At 39.5% G+C, this 19,416-nt stretch overlaps 1 protein-coding gene across 3 annotated transcripts in view; it reads right to left on the reverse strand.

Annotated features, from left to right (window-relative positions):
• tcf12 (transcription factor 12) overlaps positions 1 to 19,416 on the reverse strand; it is an 87,087-nt gene that overhangs the window by 23,858 nt on the left and 43,813 nt on the right. For all 3 annotated transcript variants that reach the window (XM_034680737.1, XM_034680735.1, XM_034680736.1), the window contains exons 6-8: positions 18,595 to 18,656; positions 14,988 to 15,120; positions 14,287 to 14,339 (exon numbers count right to left, since the gene is read on the reverse strand). In XM_034680737.1, coding sequence (XP_034536628.1) covers positions 14,287 to 14,339; positions 14,988 to 15,120; positions 18,595 to 18,656 — 248 coding nt within the window. The remainder of the gene's footprint in view (positions 1 to 14,286; positions 14,340 to 14,987; positions 15,121 to 18,594; positions 18,657 to 19,416) is intronic.

Below are 19,416 nucleotides of genomic sequence, written 5' to 3' on the forward strand. Positions count from 1 at the left end.
CCTCCTCAAACTACTGCCTCGCTCTGCCTGCCTGGAGGGGTGTTAATCAACATTTGTGCATGATACTTGCCAATGTTTGGTGAAAAATACAAAGATGAGTATTATCATGAAAAGACGAGAAATACAGTCTAGTGTTTTAAAGAGACCAACTGTCACTGAATGATTGTTTGTTGAAGTAAGTGTCATGTTGGTGAAGCTGTAAGAAAGATGCTGGAAGTGTAAAAGGAATATTTCACCTTTTTTGTTAACTTTGAAAAATAAAAATGATACATGAATGAAACAATGACACTTACACTACCACATGGAGCTTGTGCTATTACATTATTACATTTCATTTCAAACCTGTTCAATGTATTCACATATAACTGAAACAACAAGTAGACCATCAACCAGAGGTGGAAAACAGAGCAGAGACAGAATAGGTCATAACATCAAAATCTATCATACTGCCTCTGACATCAATCACATCTGCCAGCTTACAATATTCAACCAAACAAAATCAAAGCACATAAATAAACCTTTGAAACATGACTTTGTTTGTCTCACATCAAAAACGATAGATTGAAGACGCAGCATGTTTGTTTTTATCTACTTCTAAAGAGAATCAGAAACATCTTCCATCTCAGAGCACATTCTGACAACAGAGCAGCCGACTGGGACCCAGACTCTCTAAAAATAGATCCACCACACAGCAGAATAACACATTCCAGTCGTTAATACCACAAAAATGTGGTTTTGGCATCAATGTAACCTCATTATGTACTCGCAACATGTGCAACGTACACATTCAGTATATGATATTCAACGCACATGCAACCACACTCCCCCCTACTCTAACTCTGTGATGCACCAGCATGCATGCTTCAGTGCATGTGCAGCACATGTGCACATTTAGGGGATGTAAGGATAAGCTTCTGGCGATGAGTGCTGACCCCTACAAAGTGTGGTATAACCTGTTGCAGAAAAAACAACAACATCAACAGGCATGTTATTGACAACATGTTGTCTCTTTATTGAGTTTGAAAATTTTTCTGATCTATTTTATGACATCTAACCTGCAGAGGGGATGTTTTTTGTAAATTAAAACAAGAAGGAAAAATAGAGCGAACAATCACTGCAGGGCTTTCACTTGATTTTCTCCTTTTTCACTAATGGGAGACGGAAGAAAGATCAGTGAGTTGCTCCATCTGTATTGGTTCTGTGCCACCAGCTCACAAGCCAATGGCCCACTGTGAATTCTCCCAGTGCTCCAGATGGTGAGCCTGCTATGCAGCTCTGCATTAGAACGAATTAATGTGGATCGAATAGATGCAACAAATGTTTTTATTCTTAACATGAAAACAAGGGGGAAAGTTGGTGCTGGTTTAACAAGTGCTTTTGATCATAAAGTTTGCCCGTTCTGTCCACATGTGATCAATTTTCTCCCCATCACCAACTGTAACACAAGCCTGTTAATACTTAATATAAAAAAAGATCAAAGCCTTTTTCTGAGCGGGGGGAACAAAGAGGAAACCGGGTTTTAACAAAAGTTAAAACACAAGCTTGAAAAGCCTGACCTTTTGAATACAGCATCATAAAATAGGCTTTATTTTTCCTTCATGCGCCCTTTATGTAATAGCAAAAGCAGCACATGCAAGGGCAGGTGGAAATCTGCCTGTGTAATTTGCTTATGACAAGATCATTATTCCAGGATTACTGACATGCACCACAGAGCTCATTTAGCCTTTTCAAAACTACATCCTGACACAGATTCATAAACCCACAGGGTTTTTATCATGATGACATTCAGTATTATAAAAGAGGAGGATTTATTATTTTCTTTCTAAAACTTTCTACAACCTGTCTTTTAATCAATACCTTAGCAAAACCTCACCAAGTCCAAGTGCAACACACACACACAATCACACACACACAATCACACACACACACACACACACACACACACACACACACACACACACACACACACACACACACACACACACACACACAAAAGTTCTTGGGCAGACAACATTTTCAGACTAACAGAAATCAAAGAGGTCATTACAGAGAAGTTCAGAAATTACATTAAGCTCCCTGTGGTGTGAAGAATGCCGATGTGATTAAAAACAGATGGAATAACAGCAACACTGGTGCTTGGAGCTCCATCTGCAAACAGGAAAGTCTAACCTCAACAGGCAGCCTCTTTTCCTTAATCATTCCCAGACTCCCACTTGTTATTATTTCAGCCCCGTCTCGGAGCTCAAGCACCCAGCCAGCAAAAATAAATTCAAGGCTGCAAAAAACTTTTTCTTGCCACAGCGCAGTTTTGTTCTGAGTGTGAGAGAAAGTTTTGAATATGGCAGAACAGTTCCCATATACGGAGGCTAGAACAATTACTAGTTTGTTCACAGCTGGAGTGAGAGGTTGCACAAGTGTAAAAGTTAAGACACTTGTTTTGTGTTACTAGATTGTAAAGTCACACAGCTTGAACTGATGTCTTGGAAAATCAGAGGGAGAGAAGCCTCCAGGCACATGCATCCACAAACAACAAACACACTGCTTTCATCTTGACAGGAATGAAAAACTTAAATTATTGACATAAAGACAGTAAGATGGACAGGCAGAGGACACACACGCACTTCTTCCAGCTCTTCTCCATCTTATACACACATTCCCAAAGAGTGTACTCACCGATTTCCCGTTGTAGTAATACATTAAAGAGTTACTGCCCATTCCAGGGACAGGGTATGCGCAATACATTCTAGCTTGAACTATTTAAGTGATAAAGATACACAGCAGCAGCACACTAGCCTTCTCTACACATACATCCAAAGCGCTCAAAAGGGACTAATAATTCTCAGTACTGGCCTCCACACACAACCCACTCAGAGGAAACTTATGCAAAGCAGGATTGTACCATTGCACGCTGAGGGAGGAGGGGTGGGAGTCAGAAGGGAGTGGCTCATATGGTACGACCCTCTCTTAAGCCTCCCAGTGCTGAGGCAGAGGGGAAAAGGGACAGGGGGAAGGGAGGAGATCAGGAGGAGGAGGAGGGAGAAGATAAAGGGAAGTGGGCGGGACAGAAAACAAATGTGTGAGCGGATTTAGAAATAGAGAGAGAGAGGAGAGAAAATAAAATTAATTCAAAGCATAAAAAAATGCAGATTTTCTGGAGGGGGAAACCCCAACAAGCTGGAACTAAAATAATTTCACCCTGAGAAGGATTAAAACATTAATATGAGTAATTAAAAGGAGAGCAAATGAGTGCATGAGTAAGTGTTCTACACGTTTAATCCCAAGTGTCTAATCTTTTTGTTTTTGTGATGATTAAATGAGTCTACAGGCATGCATGGAGGTGAAATATAGCCTCAACAATCTGGCAACACATTTCACCTGTTCCCACACATGGCTCGCTCAACTATTAAGAGTCATCAGGGAGAGAAAGTGAAGGCTGATGATATAGGAGGGAAAAAGTTTGAACCATACATCAAATCATAAGAAGTGAGAGGGGTATAAAGCGTATTATAGATCATGAAATATAGGAGTTTCAGTGTTGGCAGACCTTTAGCTGAGAAGTGGCTGTAAACACAGAGTTGTAAAGCATGCAACAGCTGCAAGGGCTCGTGACGTAGGAACATGAAAATAATGCTCCATTTCCTAAACCCCGGGGGCCTCAGACAGGGGGGAAAAATGAAGGAGGGAAGAGGGGACCGAACAACGACAGTCATTTCGCCATGGTTTACGGTCACTGCGAGCCACACAGCTCCCCATTACCTTTATCATGAGGGGAGGAGGGGGGGTGTAAAGGAGAGGAGAAGAAAGGAGAGGAGGAAAGGATAGATAGCATATTCCAGAGAGAGGCCGGTCTGTACAGTCTGACTGGATCCCTTTCATGTCCACCACTCCAAGCTTCCTGGACTAAACACAGGCCTGCAGACTCATTGAGGACATTATTGTTATAGAAAGATGAAAGCTTCCACTTCTCTAAGAAAACTAGGCCTTTATTACGCTTCTCCTTTTAGTGCTGTTATTATTTATCCCCCTTTCTTCTCCAGGACTCTTTCAAACTGGGCCAAAAACACTGGCTCTACATGCGGTTACTGATTTAAATCTGGCACTGTTTCAAGTTGATGCTTTAAGGAAAAAATGGTAATGATAGAAGTGTTTGAAGGGGTCTAAAACAAGTCCAGACACACCGCACAGGACTGCAAGAAAAAAAACACATGAAAGCAGAGAGAGATGATGAACACATCTTCACAGTGCTAACTGATTCAGTCCTCTGTCTGCACATTTCTTTCAATGCGGACTCTGCAGGACACATGCTGAGTATGTCAGTGCGTTAAAAGTTGAAAGAATCTACCACTTAAGGAGGAAGACTGATTTTACATGAATCAGTCTGCACTAAGACACATGACTTCAAACTTGGGGAAAGGGGAGGCATGAGGTATAGATAGTTTTGGGTGAAAGGGAGAGGTGTATGCTGGAACTGTAAAAACAACTGGATGGTAGTTATTGTATTGTGGCCCACACATTTGGCTAGTTTCCAAACGCCGAACTAAAGCAGTGGCAGTGACATAAAGTCCATCTGAAATAATTCTCCACAAATCTGCTCAGAAATCACAGAAAGGAGGAATAGTTTCCTGACAACCATCATGTTTCAAGTCTTTCTCAGTATGTAACCCTAACCCATGATAGTTTTCTGTACCTGTATGGATGCCATGCTAACAGAACAACCAACACTCAATCCAGCACACTTTAAAGCTCCTGTGAGGGGTTTATGAAACACATTATGAAACACCACGAAACACAATATAAGGGATACCGATGGCTCTCAATGACCTATAAAAGCAGACAGGACCAACAGAGACAGGAAGGATTTTTTTTCCTATGGAACTATAATCATATAAGCCCTGCCACCAGGTCGGTGTCAAATGAAGAGATTAACATTTTACAACAAATGATCACAGTGAGTCATACCTTTGGATGTTAAAGAAAAGCAGGATGTGTCAGAAAACACAACTTAAACTTCAACTGGTCAAGATCAGCAAAGAGACAAGAGTCACTGTTTTGGCACAGGGGGGCGCCAAAATCCACACACACCAAAAGTCTCTCACAGGAGCTTTAAATGGTGCCAATTTACCAAAATGTAAACAAATACACTACCAGTCAAAAGTTTGGACACACCTACTCATTCAATGGTTTTTATTTATCTAAATTATTTTCAACATTGTAGATTAATACTGAAGACATCAAAACTATGAAATAATCTGGTTTTGCCATAATCTGGATTACAACAGTAGTCAAATAGGGCTATCCATTGTGTACTAACCCTACCTCTGATCAACACAACTGATGGTCTCAAACACATTAAGAAGGCAAGTCATTCTACAAATGAACTCTTGACGAGGCTCATGTTAATTAGAAACCATTCCAGGAGACCCCTTCATGAAGCAGACTGAGATAATACCAAGTGTGCAAAGCTGTCATGAAGGAAAAAGGGGGCTACTTTACAGAATCTAAAATACAAAACATGTTCTGCTTTGTTTCACACTTTTTGTCAATTAAATAATTCCATATATGTTCTTTCATAGTTTTGATGTCTTTGGTATTAATCTACAGTGTTTCAAATACTTAAAATAAATAAAAACTATTGAATAAGAAGGCGTTACCAAACCTTTGACTGGTAGTTTCACATGACTCAAGTTATAACCTGCAGCACATTTTACACCATCAATGGACCTAACATGTTTTGTTTGCTTCCCCTGTAGTTTCCAATCTGTATAGAAGAAGATTATGATAGCAGGAAACTCTTTTAACTGTATTAATGACGCACTATCAAAACATTTCTTGGACATTAGTGATATTTAAAATGTTTTAACAGCATACAGTAGTTATTGCTGAAATGATTACATTATGTGTGGTTCTCCCACGATAACCACCTGTGGACTTTCTGACAAAAACAAACAAAAAACGTCAACATTCTCTCGGGGTACAACGTGGGGTGTGTAGGCCCAAGGCTTAAAAAAACAAGATCTGGCTCAGCCCCACCCAACTGTCCATGCTGCCCACTGTGACCGAGCTGAACTCTTCACAAGGTGCTTTCCTTGGGATTTGTTCGGGTGTTGAAAAACACGGGGCAAATCTTGCAGGCTGAGGTCATCCCCGCCTCATGCATGGATTTAGTGATGATGTCATCAGACAGGAAGATTGTTTCCTGTGAAGAGCTCTGGTTCTAATTAGAGAGGGTTGCATACACAGGGGACTCAGACCCCCACCCTCCAAAACCTCTGACTGAGTGAACCGATTATAAGACAATTATAATTCCAGCTTTCATCAGGGTCCGTCAACTTCAATATAAGATGTTTTAAGAGCTTCTTAATGCCAAGAGTAAAATGTAATCACTTTTTTTTTTTTACAGTTATGGAAATGTTTTAAATTACTTCCCACAGCAAGCCACACAAATGTTTAAACATAACTCTTCAAATCAAAAATCTCTCTTATTGTTAACTCTCAGAGTGAAATACACAACATGGAGATGTTCTTCACATTGTAGTTGAGAGTGTGTTCATGTAGAAATATTAGACTCACTTCCTTTACTTTTCTTTTGTGTCTGACTGCACAGACAAACCACATTCCCAGACTCAGAGAAACTGTTCTCCTTGTTATTCTTTCTCTGTGCACTATGGCAAAGTTTCTCAGCAGTTACACCCGTAGCTCTCAGTAATGCTCTGTGGATGAGCTGTTTCCTTCAGCGACCTCCAACAAATGTTTTGTAAAGTAAGATGACTCCGACAGAACTGAATAAGAAGCATCTCAAAGAAGATTTAACTTGTATGGATTAATTTTTCTATAAACACTACCACCTTTAATTATTCTATGGGGTGCAGAGCCTATTGGATATCACATGTTTAACTAAATTGTGGGCTAAGTGATTATCAAAAGTAAGAATAATATATCTATTTTTTTAATTGTTTATCCTTGTCAAGCCAATCCACCAATTTAGTATTTCACTTAAATGTATTTTATTGACATTTTGCATCAAACATCTCCTCAGTATACACCTCGAAATTGTGTGTGCTCATCATCTCAAAAACACCATTCCAAAAGCACATACTGTATGTACAGACGGAATGAAATAACATAATAACTTAAAAGACTCTTTTTCAAATAAACTGATAAAATAATCTGAATGGACAAAAGTGGAAATAAATGATTATTTCTATGTCACAGTATTACAGTAACTATGTTTTGTCTGCTAAATTTCATTTTTCTTCAGTATTGACATTTCATGTTGTTATTCATTTGTTTTAAATCAAACTTTAAGGCTGCTTATTTATTTATGTATTCTATTTTATTCTTTTTTTTCTTCCTTCTCTTCTCTTTCTAATGTACATTTCTTTATATAATCCACTCTTAATGTTTTATTTTAAATGTGTAATGTGGTTTGAAGGCAAGATCTATGATTTGATTTAACCCTCTTCTGTTTGTGGGGGGAAAAAATAAAAAATAAACCTCTGTTTCAAGAAAAAACAAAACTTTAAGGTTGCAAAAAGGTTGTCCATTAATAAATAACTGGGCTATACAGACACTAAAAATAATAGCTGTTCGGACTTGCTATACAGCATAAATGTAAATATCAAGCCTCAGACCGAGTCAATTTCCTAAGAAAGCAGGAATAGCTGGAAAAGCCAAAACCCTGAAACTTAATTTTTTAATTTATTTTCCTCCAAGAAGTAACTCCCTTTGTTTACATTTTATTTCTCTCACTAATAGATTTTATTGATTCACATTGTCGAATACATGTGGCACTGAACAGCAGGAGTGTATATGAGAGATGAGAAGAAGTACAAGAGATGGTGGGATTTATTTGAGGTAAAGTTGATCCATGTTATTAAACTCCATACTTTTAATTCAAACAGCACAACAACATATGTGACAAAATCATGATTCATTCAGGCCCACTTAGCTCAACAATAAAGTCTTCCCTGAGCTGACAATAGAGAGATAATATTTGGAACAAGCAGGATGTTCACCCTCTCTCCCCATTACACTAAACTAATGTGACATATCTCTGAAACATCACATAACACATTACCTCTGACCTGAAGCTGAGTCCTGAAGTTGAAAGCTCTATGTTGTTCAGTGATGTATTGTCTGTGTAACATCAGCCTGGTTTCAATGTTTCTAAATAACAACCATCCACCTAAGTAAACGCTGACAGACTGTGTTCTCCAGCCTGCCAGCGATCTAAAAATCAAGGTTTGCATTAATGCTGGAGACTCACGCAAGCCCTACATGAATAATTTACAACAGGCCCTGATGTGAGTAATGACTTTAATCTGTGCATTATTTTCCTGCTCTTTGTCCTTTTAACTCCTTGTTCTCCTCGCACATGAAAGGGGTCAGGCTTCTGGCTTGTTTGCCTGGTCCTTTATCTGCAGCCTCTAATGTCAGTGGTAAATTTCAACAACCCCAAACAAAGATAAACACAAGGCCCATGGTCCCAGAGGTGGCTGCGACTGTTCAGCGTCATCCCTGTCAAACTGAGGGTGTCTATCTAATCAACCATCAGATGAGGCTCGGTCTCTGGGGAGCTTGGCGACTGAGGTCAGGTCAGAGCCTGAAATGCTGTCCCCTGCCAACAAATCTTTAATATGTAAAAGAGCAGACACAAATACAGACATGCAAATTATAGCCATAGAATTATGAACACTTTAAATATATATATTACCATTTTATATGTGAAATTAAGACACACTCAGTCGTGTCTTTCTCTTATGTGGTGCCCATATTTTATCATATTCCAGGCCTCCCTATCCTTTTAGTGTGGAATAATGACTTTAAACTTCAACATACACTCTGGAACAAGGTCTTGTTCTTAGAAGTCTGAATGTATACTAATGAGGTAATGACCACTGATAGAGCTCTGTCCCCTGACGGAGCCGATACAGAGCCTATGAGTGTAAAATTCCTTAATTGCTAACTAATGACTGAGAGCAGGACACCGTCTTAAAGCACTGCCTGCGAGTCATCTTGCTCAGGGCAGTTAGTTTATAATTGGCTAACCTTAATTGTTTGCTAGAGTTCAGTTAAGTGCAATGATTATTATTAGCAAATTAGCAAACCCTACAAAGAAGATTTATGTTACTTGTTTTGTAAATGTCTGGTTGGCAGGACAACAAACATGTCTGAATTAAACTGGACAAGATGTTTTCTTCTTGTTCTTATTTCAAATGTTGTCAAACTCTGCATATTTAACTCTGTCAGAGAGTTTGGGTTTAACTCTGCACATTCTCTGTATATTTGTGTAACATAAATCATTAAAAAGTCAAGTTATTTAGCCTTTAGCTGCAGACTTAGCCGGATGGTTAAACTGATTATTATTATGCGGCCTGGGTCTGACTCCAGCCTGCTGCCCCTTTCCTGCATATCCTTCTCCCACTCTCTCCTGGTTTCCTGCTCTATCCACTGTCCTCTTCTCTCTGAATAAAGATGTATAAATATATATATAACTAAAAGTATATTTAGATATAAGGTGAATTAGAAACAACAACTTAATAAGGGGCACTGTAGGCCAGATGTGGCTACAGTCAAGACAGACTCAAACCACTACTACCTCAGTATTGCACTATTGCACATTTTTCCCTCTGCTTCACAACTTTCATATACTGCAAGAATTGCACTGTTTGCACTGTTCTGGCAATTTTAGATTTATATTTGTACATTTTCTATTTGTAAATTTTTCCATATAGATATATATATATTTATATTTATGTCTTCTATTTTATTTCATTTTATTGTATTTTTGCATGTAAACGGAGAGAAGTCAGACGAAATTTCATTGTACTTGTACAACCACAGTAAAGAGGATTCTGATTCTGTCCTCTTCACACTGGACGCAGGTTTGACTTCTGATCCTGACACTATTTGTTGCATGTCTTCCCTTTGTCTCTCTCCCTATATTTCCTGTTGTTCTACAGCTGGCATATTAAATGAATGATTGAATGATTGAATTAATAAATAGATAAATAAATAAAACCACTTTGCCAATAAAAAATATTGCACATCCGTCAAAGATATGTTGGACAAATCAAGGACTTTTAAAAATATTCTTTGGTTGAATCTTCCAGTAAAATGTTTGAAAGTGAGAAATAAACGTATTCATCTAACAACATTCACATTATAACTATGGAAATAATAATAAATCAGTACAGTTCAATCTCTTTGTGATGAAGATAAGGATTGTTTTTTAAGGCTGACTATGGTTTGTTACAGCATGTGCTGCAGCTGTTGAAGCAGTTTTTGGATCTGCAGAAATCATTACCAATCGACTTCTTACATTTTGAAACAAATCACAACAACAGATTTTTTATACAAACCTAAAATAATATACCAGGAGGGAACCTTAAGGTTTCATACATGCTGTGAACAGTTATTCTGTTGACCTGACAACTGCAGACAGAACATACACTGCTGATTGGAAACCCTGAAATCCCTGGAGAAACTGTGCTGGCCTTATTATCACATAATGTGTCCTCTCCTGACCGGCCTGCTGCATCATGGTTCATCATAACAACACAGGACTGGAGTTTAAGGTTCTGTCTCTAGATTCAATAACACACATCTTGATATGATGTGATAGAAAATATATTTTTCAGCTCTCATCTATAATCTATAACCTCCTCAGTGTCAGTATTCCATTTGTATTTCAGTGAATTCAGCATCAGACTGACAAAGAGGGGGGAAAATGTGCAGATATTTAGGACTCTGCAGGGTGAACCCAAAATCTAATTTTGCAGGGACTTATAAAGGCCTGGGCTGAATGTTTACACAGAGCTTTACTGATGCATTTCATCCACAGTCTATTCACCCAGCCCTATTACTTTGTCCAAGCCTGCTGTGGCTCAAAAAAGGAATTAAAAAAAGAGCTGCTTTCTCAGCACAAGGGGACATTAGGTTACTGTCGTAGAACCACATTCTGATCTGTTGTCTTTGAACTGCTACAGACAGATGCATAGAGAGAGAGCGCATGCTTCCTTTGAATGTCATGCACCAGACAGCACTGCGAGGAACATTTCTTGGTCTTAAGATCCACAGCCCAGAGCAGACTTCCTTTCTTACAGCTTGCACAGTACAAATCTCTCAGAAACAAGGGTGTCTGAGTGATCTGTCAAAAGCAAATGTCAATCTATTTTGTCATCCACACTCAGGGTTCTCGCTTGCAAAAGTCCCCGAGGGGAGCTGAATCCCAGCCCACCACTTTCTTTCTCTCATCCTGCAGCCATATCGTCACCAAAGCCAGGGAGGAAGTGTCACATCGAGCTGCCGTGCCTCTGACAAGGGGTTTGTAGGGGGGGGAAGAAAACACTATTTACACAAACAAACTGATGTGTACACACACACATAACACATACACACCATGCCCTTGCAGCTTCCCATAAATATCCTACAAGATGCAACTTTCCCCCACAAGCCACAAATCTCCCCCCTCTCTCCCTCTCCGTCTACAGTCCTCCTGTCAGACAGGTGCCCACACAGCTGCCCATCAGCATCCCTCAGCGCAGTCGCCTGTCTGTCCAATGACAACACACTCCGTCCTTTGCTCTCAGTGCTCGGTTTACACAGTCAAATAATGCAGGGAGCCAATTATAGCCAAGGTGTCTACTGTAGCAAAAAATAAAGAGGAAAGCTGTCAAACAAGAATGCTAAAAAGATGTTTATCTATCATGATAACACATTTGTCAACAAAGTTTTTATTTTATTTTCAAAGTTCCAGTGCTGCATATGAAGAGGAAAATACTGAAAAACCAGTCTAAACAATCCTTGAAATAAGTGCAAGTATTAAGGATTTGTTATACTTTTGCATCACACAATAACAATCCCTTGTGTGGTATCCAATGTCTGAGAGCGGCACACATCCAGCAGACCACAGAGGAGAGCGTGTGTGTGTGGCTCGGAGAGGAGTATGTCTGTATATAACTTGAAAAAGAACCTACAAACATTTAAATGTTTGCAATCAGCAGCTGGCCTGTCCAGATAGCCTTAACATCCTGGAGCTCTGCAGTGTCAAAACCTAAATGCACACAGGATGTGCTCCTGTAAATATTTTGATTCAGCTCCATCATGTAGTGTACACACACACACACACACACACACACACACACACACACACACACACACACAAACACACAAACACACACACACATCATGCTTGGACTTGCGTCTCACTCCGCCCGAGTGATTTAAAACTCCTACATTTATTTTTAGACTGAGGAGCAAGAATACAAGCTCAGGGAGGAAAAGGGGGGATTTGGGAGTAAAATAAATAAATAATAAAATTCCCAGCAGTAGACATAATGATAGGAAGCGTTGTGTTGATTTTTTTTTTTTTTAATCAGGCAGCTATTCAGGTCTCTGGTGGGGCTCTCATGCTTGCTTACACAAGCAGAAGCTTTCAGTGGCGTCTGCAGATGCATTCATGTTGTACAGGTACGCTGCAGGCTCTTCACACAGCTGCCTCAGGCGAAGTAGCTCTGACTCCAGGTGCACCTTCCCCCTCAACACTTCTTCAACACCACCCTCGCTGCCTCCTGTGTCGCTGTCAGAGACACCAACATAGGTCTCTGGGATATAGCAATCCTCAAAGATGCACGATCGCATTCTGTAACAGTCACTGTACACATTTTAAAGGCCACATGAAGCTCTTTACACCATCCAGTAGTTAAAGCATCACCTGTGCTCGCCATCAGTCTGATACCAACACCTCCTAAAAGCTGCCAGACAACCTCCCACTCAAACATTTCCACATATACCACCTATCAAAAAGTGTCTTTATGTTTTTCAGCAGGTTCGAAGAGACCTATAGTCCTGCATTCAACACTTCCATCTTTATTCTTTCAAATGGGATCAAAGACTAACTGGGATAATTCCTCTGAGCTCCAGGTTTTATCTCCTGAGCACCATTGAGTGACAAGAAGAAGCTGCATTTTATCCCATGCTCTGTCACTGTTTTTCCCCATCCTGCATTGTACCGCTTGATTGTACTCTTATGAGTCACAGAACTGCACCTGCGCCCATGTGTTAAGTACTGACAAATAAAAGCCCAGCGTCCATTTACACAACAAAGAGATGTAACCCGCGAGGCAGCCATTCTTTGCCTCCCTCCCTCCTTCTGACAAGACCTCAAATATATCACTTACTTAAGAGGGAAGGCAGCGCACGTTCCTGCCGCTGCGTCTCTCCCTCACGCACTGACAAACTTCTTTTCAAACACAAATCCAAAAACAAAACACATGCCAGCCTTTTATGTTCCGCAGCCTGTTCCATATTTGATTTCAGAGGAACAGCAGCAGAGGTTAAGATTATCAAAGCTCTGAAAGGCAAATCCAGTCTCAGACTCCTTCACTAAAAAGAAGAAAAAAAGAAACCCTTTATTGTCTAAGGAGAGAAAGGGTGGGATTTTACTAAACCAGTTGCTTCTTTTAAAAAAGAAAAAAAATTACTTGTCTTGAACCAGTTCTTGGATTTTAAGGGAAGGATTAATAAAACCTTTGCCAATCCACCAGGGTTTCAACAATGAACATCTGACTTAGTGATTTATGCATATTAATGAACTTCAGCACCCCCTGTCTAAGCGAATGCAAGCTGAGCTCCACTCCTCTCTGCATCCTAATGGTTTCTGCTCCACCGGGATCATTACCAATAGAAATTTCAGATATTCTGTGCTATTAATCTCTGTCTGTCCTCCTGTTCGGCTACGTAATGACTAATTAAACATCAAAAGAGCAGAGCTGGGGATCCGCTCTGACAGCCTCTCTCTCTCCCAGGAGAGGCTGTGAGGAGGCTGCACTGTGACAGGGCAGCACTGAAAATCAATCACGTCGAGTTGCACATGTATATGCATGCACATGCACTTACACACTTAACTACAAAAATGTACAGAACATGCGGCCATGAGAGATATTAATAAACTTGTGTAAAACAAAAAACATGTGAACAACCTGCATAAAATGCAGAACTCTTTGAATTGACAGGCAGCCCCGGTGTCACCGTCGAACACGGCCCACAAAAACAAGAGAATTCCCGGTTGTGATGTCAAGTGATGCTGTAGTGAAGTCAAAAGCGCTCTTTGTGTGCAAGAGGGTTGAGAGGGTGTGTGTATGTGTGTGTGTGTGTGTGTGTGTGTGTGTGTGTGTGTGTGTGTGTGTGTGTGTGTGTGTGTGTGTGTGTGTGTGTGAGTGTGTCTGCTTAAGTAAGCTCACTGTGAAATCTATTTATATGAGAGGTAGATGATCTTCCACTCACAGATGAAGGCAGGCCAGGAGGGACCTTGCGAACCTTTTTTGCTTGTAGAGGATCTGTGGAGAGATGAAAGCACGTCTATTTATTCACATGTAAAAACAAAAAAGAGGAAACAATGAAGGTGTTGTAAACTAGTCACAACAACACTTTAAAATCTCTCTGTGTGGTTCTGCTTGTGATGATTACTATTTCTAAGTAAATCACAACTTTCATCTGCTGTTTGTCTTTACTAAATACATTTAACCAGTGTTGATCCATCATGTTATAGGAACAAAGAGGCTTTTAGAAGGACTGTTTGCAGGTTTTTTCCTGCATAGAGAGTTAAAGATTTCAGCTTTGCTCAGATTTGATGCCATCTTCACCAAATCATGATTGCTATTGCAATAATGAGGCTGCTTCACTGTGACAGCAGGCAGAATTCTTATCGGCCAATCATAAGAAAAACAATCTAGAAGGATTGTCCAGTTTCTCGAAAGAAGAACTACTGAATATTTACTGTTGTTTTGACTGTAATAGTTTCTTAAAGGATGAGGCTTAATAGAACTGTGTCAGAGCATAAATTCTAATTCTGTTTAATATAATTTTCAGATAATTTTTGGGATTGTATGAGGTACATTTTTCCCTGATGAAAGACTGTCATTTTAAAGAAAGGTAGAATATAAATCTTTGTCCTTTTCTCTTATAACAATTGTGGTGACACTGACCGACGGGCAGAGCATCTTGTAGAGGGCGTCTTCTAGGATTGGCTGCAGAGAAAGAGTATAACGGCGTAGCTGACTTCCCCGATGGAGTCGCTGGACTTGGACTGGCCAACGGAACGTCTGGCCTCACAGGGGGCTGGAAGAGAAAACAAACACAAGGATGCTCATTGCTTAATAAAGAAAATATCAGTTGAGTTTGTATGTGGTGAAACTATGAAATAGGCTTCTGCAAAGCGTGTACACGGCATTTCATACATAATGCATCTACATCTTATTTTAGGGCAGTGTCGTCTTTCAAGTTACAACTGGAATAACCATGACATCTAGAGAAGTGTGATTACTGCTAAATAAAAACAATTATAACAACAAAACCATCATTAAAGGAAAAGATGATGTAATGGATCTGGATTTTTTAATCATATTGCACATCCATAGAAAAACATCTCTCTTTAGAATTCATCACTCCATCCTTCCACTATCCTTTGTGTAACCTCAACAACCCTAACAAACTGGGTTAAGAGGCCAATTAAGGGCTTGATCTAATTAGAGTAATCGGCTGCAGACCAGCGGAGCAGGGATCATATGAGGCCAATGTGTAGTAGTTGGCTTAAGGACTGGCCTCACGTGCCCTCTTGGAAACCCCTTTACAGGATTACACCTCCGTGAGGATTGACACAGTAACCTTTCTATCAGCTCTGATTCCTGATTGATAAATCCAAAACACGTTCTGACACGTTCAAAACAATCCAAAATAAACGCAATCTAGTATTAATATCAACAGTCGTACAAAAGGAAGAAGATTATTTTGTCTGATCTGAAATGTGGGTCAGAGAAAGCAGTCAGGGACAATGTTACACAAATTCAATCAGGAAAAAAAATCTGGTTTGGTAAAATAGAGACCTGACACTGGTGCTACAGCATTCACATGGAACAACAGACCCACTTCTGCTGCCTCTTTGTTCAGAGAGATTGAAAAATCTGTGCAGCAGCACCGACTCGGCCCTCTTTTACACTATTGTTACTGTTCAGGGAGGAACCAGTAAGGAGACATGCAAATATGGATCCTGTTTCAAACCTATGTGAACAAATCTGAATGGAGTGTCATTTACTCAATAACCCACCACTGCAGCTCCACATTACATGCAGAGTTTAGAAACACACTTTGAGACACAGATATTCCCATATTTAGATTTGAAATGGTAACAAAATCATTTGCTGCTCATTTGATTTGCACCTGAGCACTGAGAGGTTGATCTGAGTCACAGGCTGAATAAAAAACCGCAGCAGGGCTCTGCTCCAAGCCTCAGGAGTCACGTGCCCCGTCAGGCAGTTTGTAGGTCAGGACCCAGAGCAGCTGAATAAGGCTACCTTCCAAGTTGCAAGGAAATGATTGGGCCTATTGTCTTCTTTACTCATTTGATAAACACAAAGAGAAAGGTTACACAAAGAGCTGAGAAGTGTGGAGAAAGGGCATTTTTAGATTTAAATATTTAACCATTTAAAGTACTGCTTTGTAAATCCTTCAGTAGTTTATACTCATTTATTTTGGTGAAGTTGTTGATCTTGCTGCCATCATACATTGTTTGGAGATTTGCTCCAGAGACACACTGATTGTAAAGACTTCCTGCCCATTAATCTCAGATCTCTCCAGCTGCAGATATGCAAACATTTCCCTACAACTCCCACCCACAACTGTTTAATTGATATTCCCTCTGAAAATGCTTTTATAGAGACACAGCAACTTCTTTAATATTTATTGTATCTCATCTCAAGATTTGATCTCTTTGTGTTTATGTAGTGTTTAACATGAAAGGGACAAAATCACTGTAGGCTGAATTGTATTGGGAGAAACCACTTTCATGACAAAAACATCAGAACTTTGTGCCAGAGAGGATTCTTTCAATGACAGAGGCTCCTCGAGTTGGCCTCAGGCAGAATCTCTTTAAGGACTCCAAGGTTTCCGGATGCTTTCAATTCCTGGAAGGTCAAAATTTGAAAATGTAGCTTGGGGTTTCATCTTTTTAAACCTTAAACTCATAAAGAGTAAGATTTTAATGTCTGTTCTTAAACCAATTCAAAGCCAATGAAAGGAAAATACAATGGAGAAGATAAGTCAATAAGTTATATTCTCTCTATCACGGCAAAAGCCTTACTGATGTGTTCGTGTTAGTCATAGTCAGAGGAACTGTTAAAGGTGACATATCACGCTTTTTTCATCAATATATATTGGTCTAAGAGGTCCCCAAAACATGTCTTTAAAGTTTATGCTCAAAAAAACACTTTGAAATCAGATTTTGGTATGCCTGAAAATCCCTCTTCTTCAGTCCTCCTCAGAACACTCTGTTTTCCCTCTGACCACGCCCCCTCCGGAAGTGGATGTGCCTCGGCTCTCCAGCACGTTGATCTTATGTTAACATGTTAGCTGAATATACACGGCTGCTCAGAGATCGCGTTACTTCAACCCTCTGAATCTGATCCTGACGGAGAGGCGCCTGTAGCAGGACCTTTCTGAAGGATTGGTCATAGATTTAGTGTTTCTTGTTGTTTTATCTATCAGTATGTAGACGTGTGTCTTGGTACACAGCTACGAACATGTAGCTATGTGGCTATGCTAACTAGCGCTAGCACTTATCCATGATAAATAAAAATCATCCACTAGATCTTCAAATCTGCAGACGTGGGGAGTAAAACCGATCTCTGCCAGAAAGGCAGCAGGACCTTTCTGAAGGATTGGTCACAGATTTAGTGTTTCTTGTTGTTTTATTTGTCAGTATGTCAACGTGTGTCTTGGTACACAGCTACAGCTACGAACATGTAGCTATGTGGCTATGCTAATTAGCGCTAGCACTTATCCATGATAAATAAAAATCATCCACTAGATCTTCAAATCTGCAGACATGGGGAATAAAACCGACCTTTGTGTTTATTAAGACAGCCTACAACTAGCATGCCTCCCTCCTAAGCTCCTTGTTAGCACACATTTGTGCAGGTAATGAAAACGGAGGGGGGATTCAGTATTATTTTATACAGTCTATGGGCTGAACAAGCTCCGAGCTCCGACTCCGTGACAGACCGGATATTGTTGTTACGTAACAAAAACACGGAAGTCTGAAACGGCTCGTTTCACACACATTTACAGAAAGGTGTAGAAATCAAAACAGGGGCAGAATGGATTTTTTTCATTCTCGGGGGGTTTGTAGACATGCCAGGGACACATATTTCAGGTAAAGAACCATTAAAAAGTCAATTTTGCATGATATGTCACCTTTAAATTTGAGAATCAAAGAGGGACAAACCGTGATTCAACCTAGATTAAATAAAAGCATGATATAGAAATTGATGCTTGAAATGCCATAAAATAAATGAAAGACACTAAAGGTCTAGCAAGAGAAAGGTTCAGTCAATGTCGAGAACCTGATCAACACATAATCAACCCCTCCACCCCTGAACTCAGAGGTGTCGTCCCATGAATCTTTGAAAGGGTGATAGTATTTAAAAGGAGTAATTCTACACACATGTTGATATGTTCATGCTCTGAAGAACACCAAACCGGCATTTGTTTTTGTGATTAAAGCTTCAGGTGTAAGATAACAACTGATGAGAAACTCACCTGGCAGCTAGGCGCTCCAGGATCCCTCCCAAAGCCAAGAAATGAAGCCCTCTCTGATTTAGCTGTTGAAAGAAAAGACAACACATTTAAAACTTTTGTCCTCTGTCTGAAACTTGATGATTTATTTTATGACAAGCTCCTTCTTACATATCTGTTGTCACTGACACATTGAGTGTTGATTGTTGTGACTGTTAGCATTTGTCCGTTTGATGGTGTTGTTTATTTGATTAGCTGGTTGGCTGTAAACTAAATTGCCCCTCTGGGATCAATGAAGTTCTCTGTACGCAAATCTGAATCTGACACAGAAGGATTAACACCAAATAAGGAAGTAATTCTTGTATCTTTTCTGACAAAACACATTTTAAATAGTTCCTGTTTGCATCTTTATATTTAATCAGTTTGCCAATTCAATGTTAAAGTGTAATAAAACTGCTTGTTTCATCATCATTCTGTGCACATTTCTTTATGTACATCTGGTTTTGTGAATATATGTAAATTTACTTATTTAGTTCTGTACATACTTTTCTTAAGATATGCTAATTTACTTTTTTAATTGCTAATCTTTTTTTTTAAATAATTACTATTTATATGCTCTTGTTTACTCTATACTGTTTTGCACTGTCTACATTGCTGCTGTTACAATACGATACGATACAGTACGATATGATGTCCTTTATTGTCCTTTATTGAGGGAAATTTGTCTTTGACATTACACTTTGATGTTACACTTTGAATTTCCCCATTGTAGGAAGAATATAGGAATATCTTATCTTGTATCTTATTTAAAATAAGTCTAAACTTGAATACTAAATAATTCACAGG

Source organism: Notolabrus celidotus, chromosome 3 (assembly GCF_009762535.1).
Source record: "Notolabrus celidotus isolate fNotCel1 chromosome 3, fNotCel1.pri, whole genome shotgun sequence".
Lineage (NCBI taxonomy): Eukaryota > Metazoa > Chordata > Actinopteri > Labriformes > Labridae > Notolabrus > Notolabrus celidotus.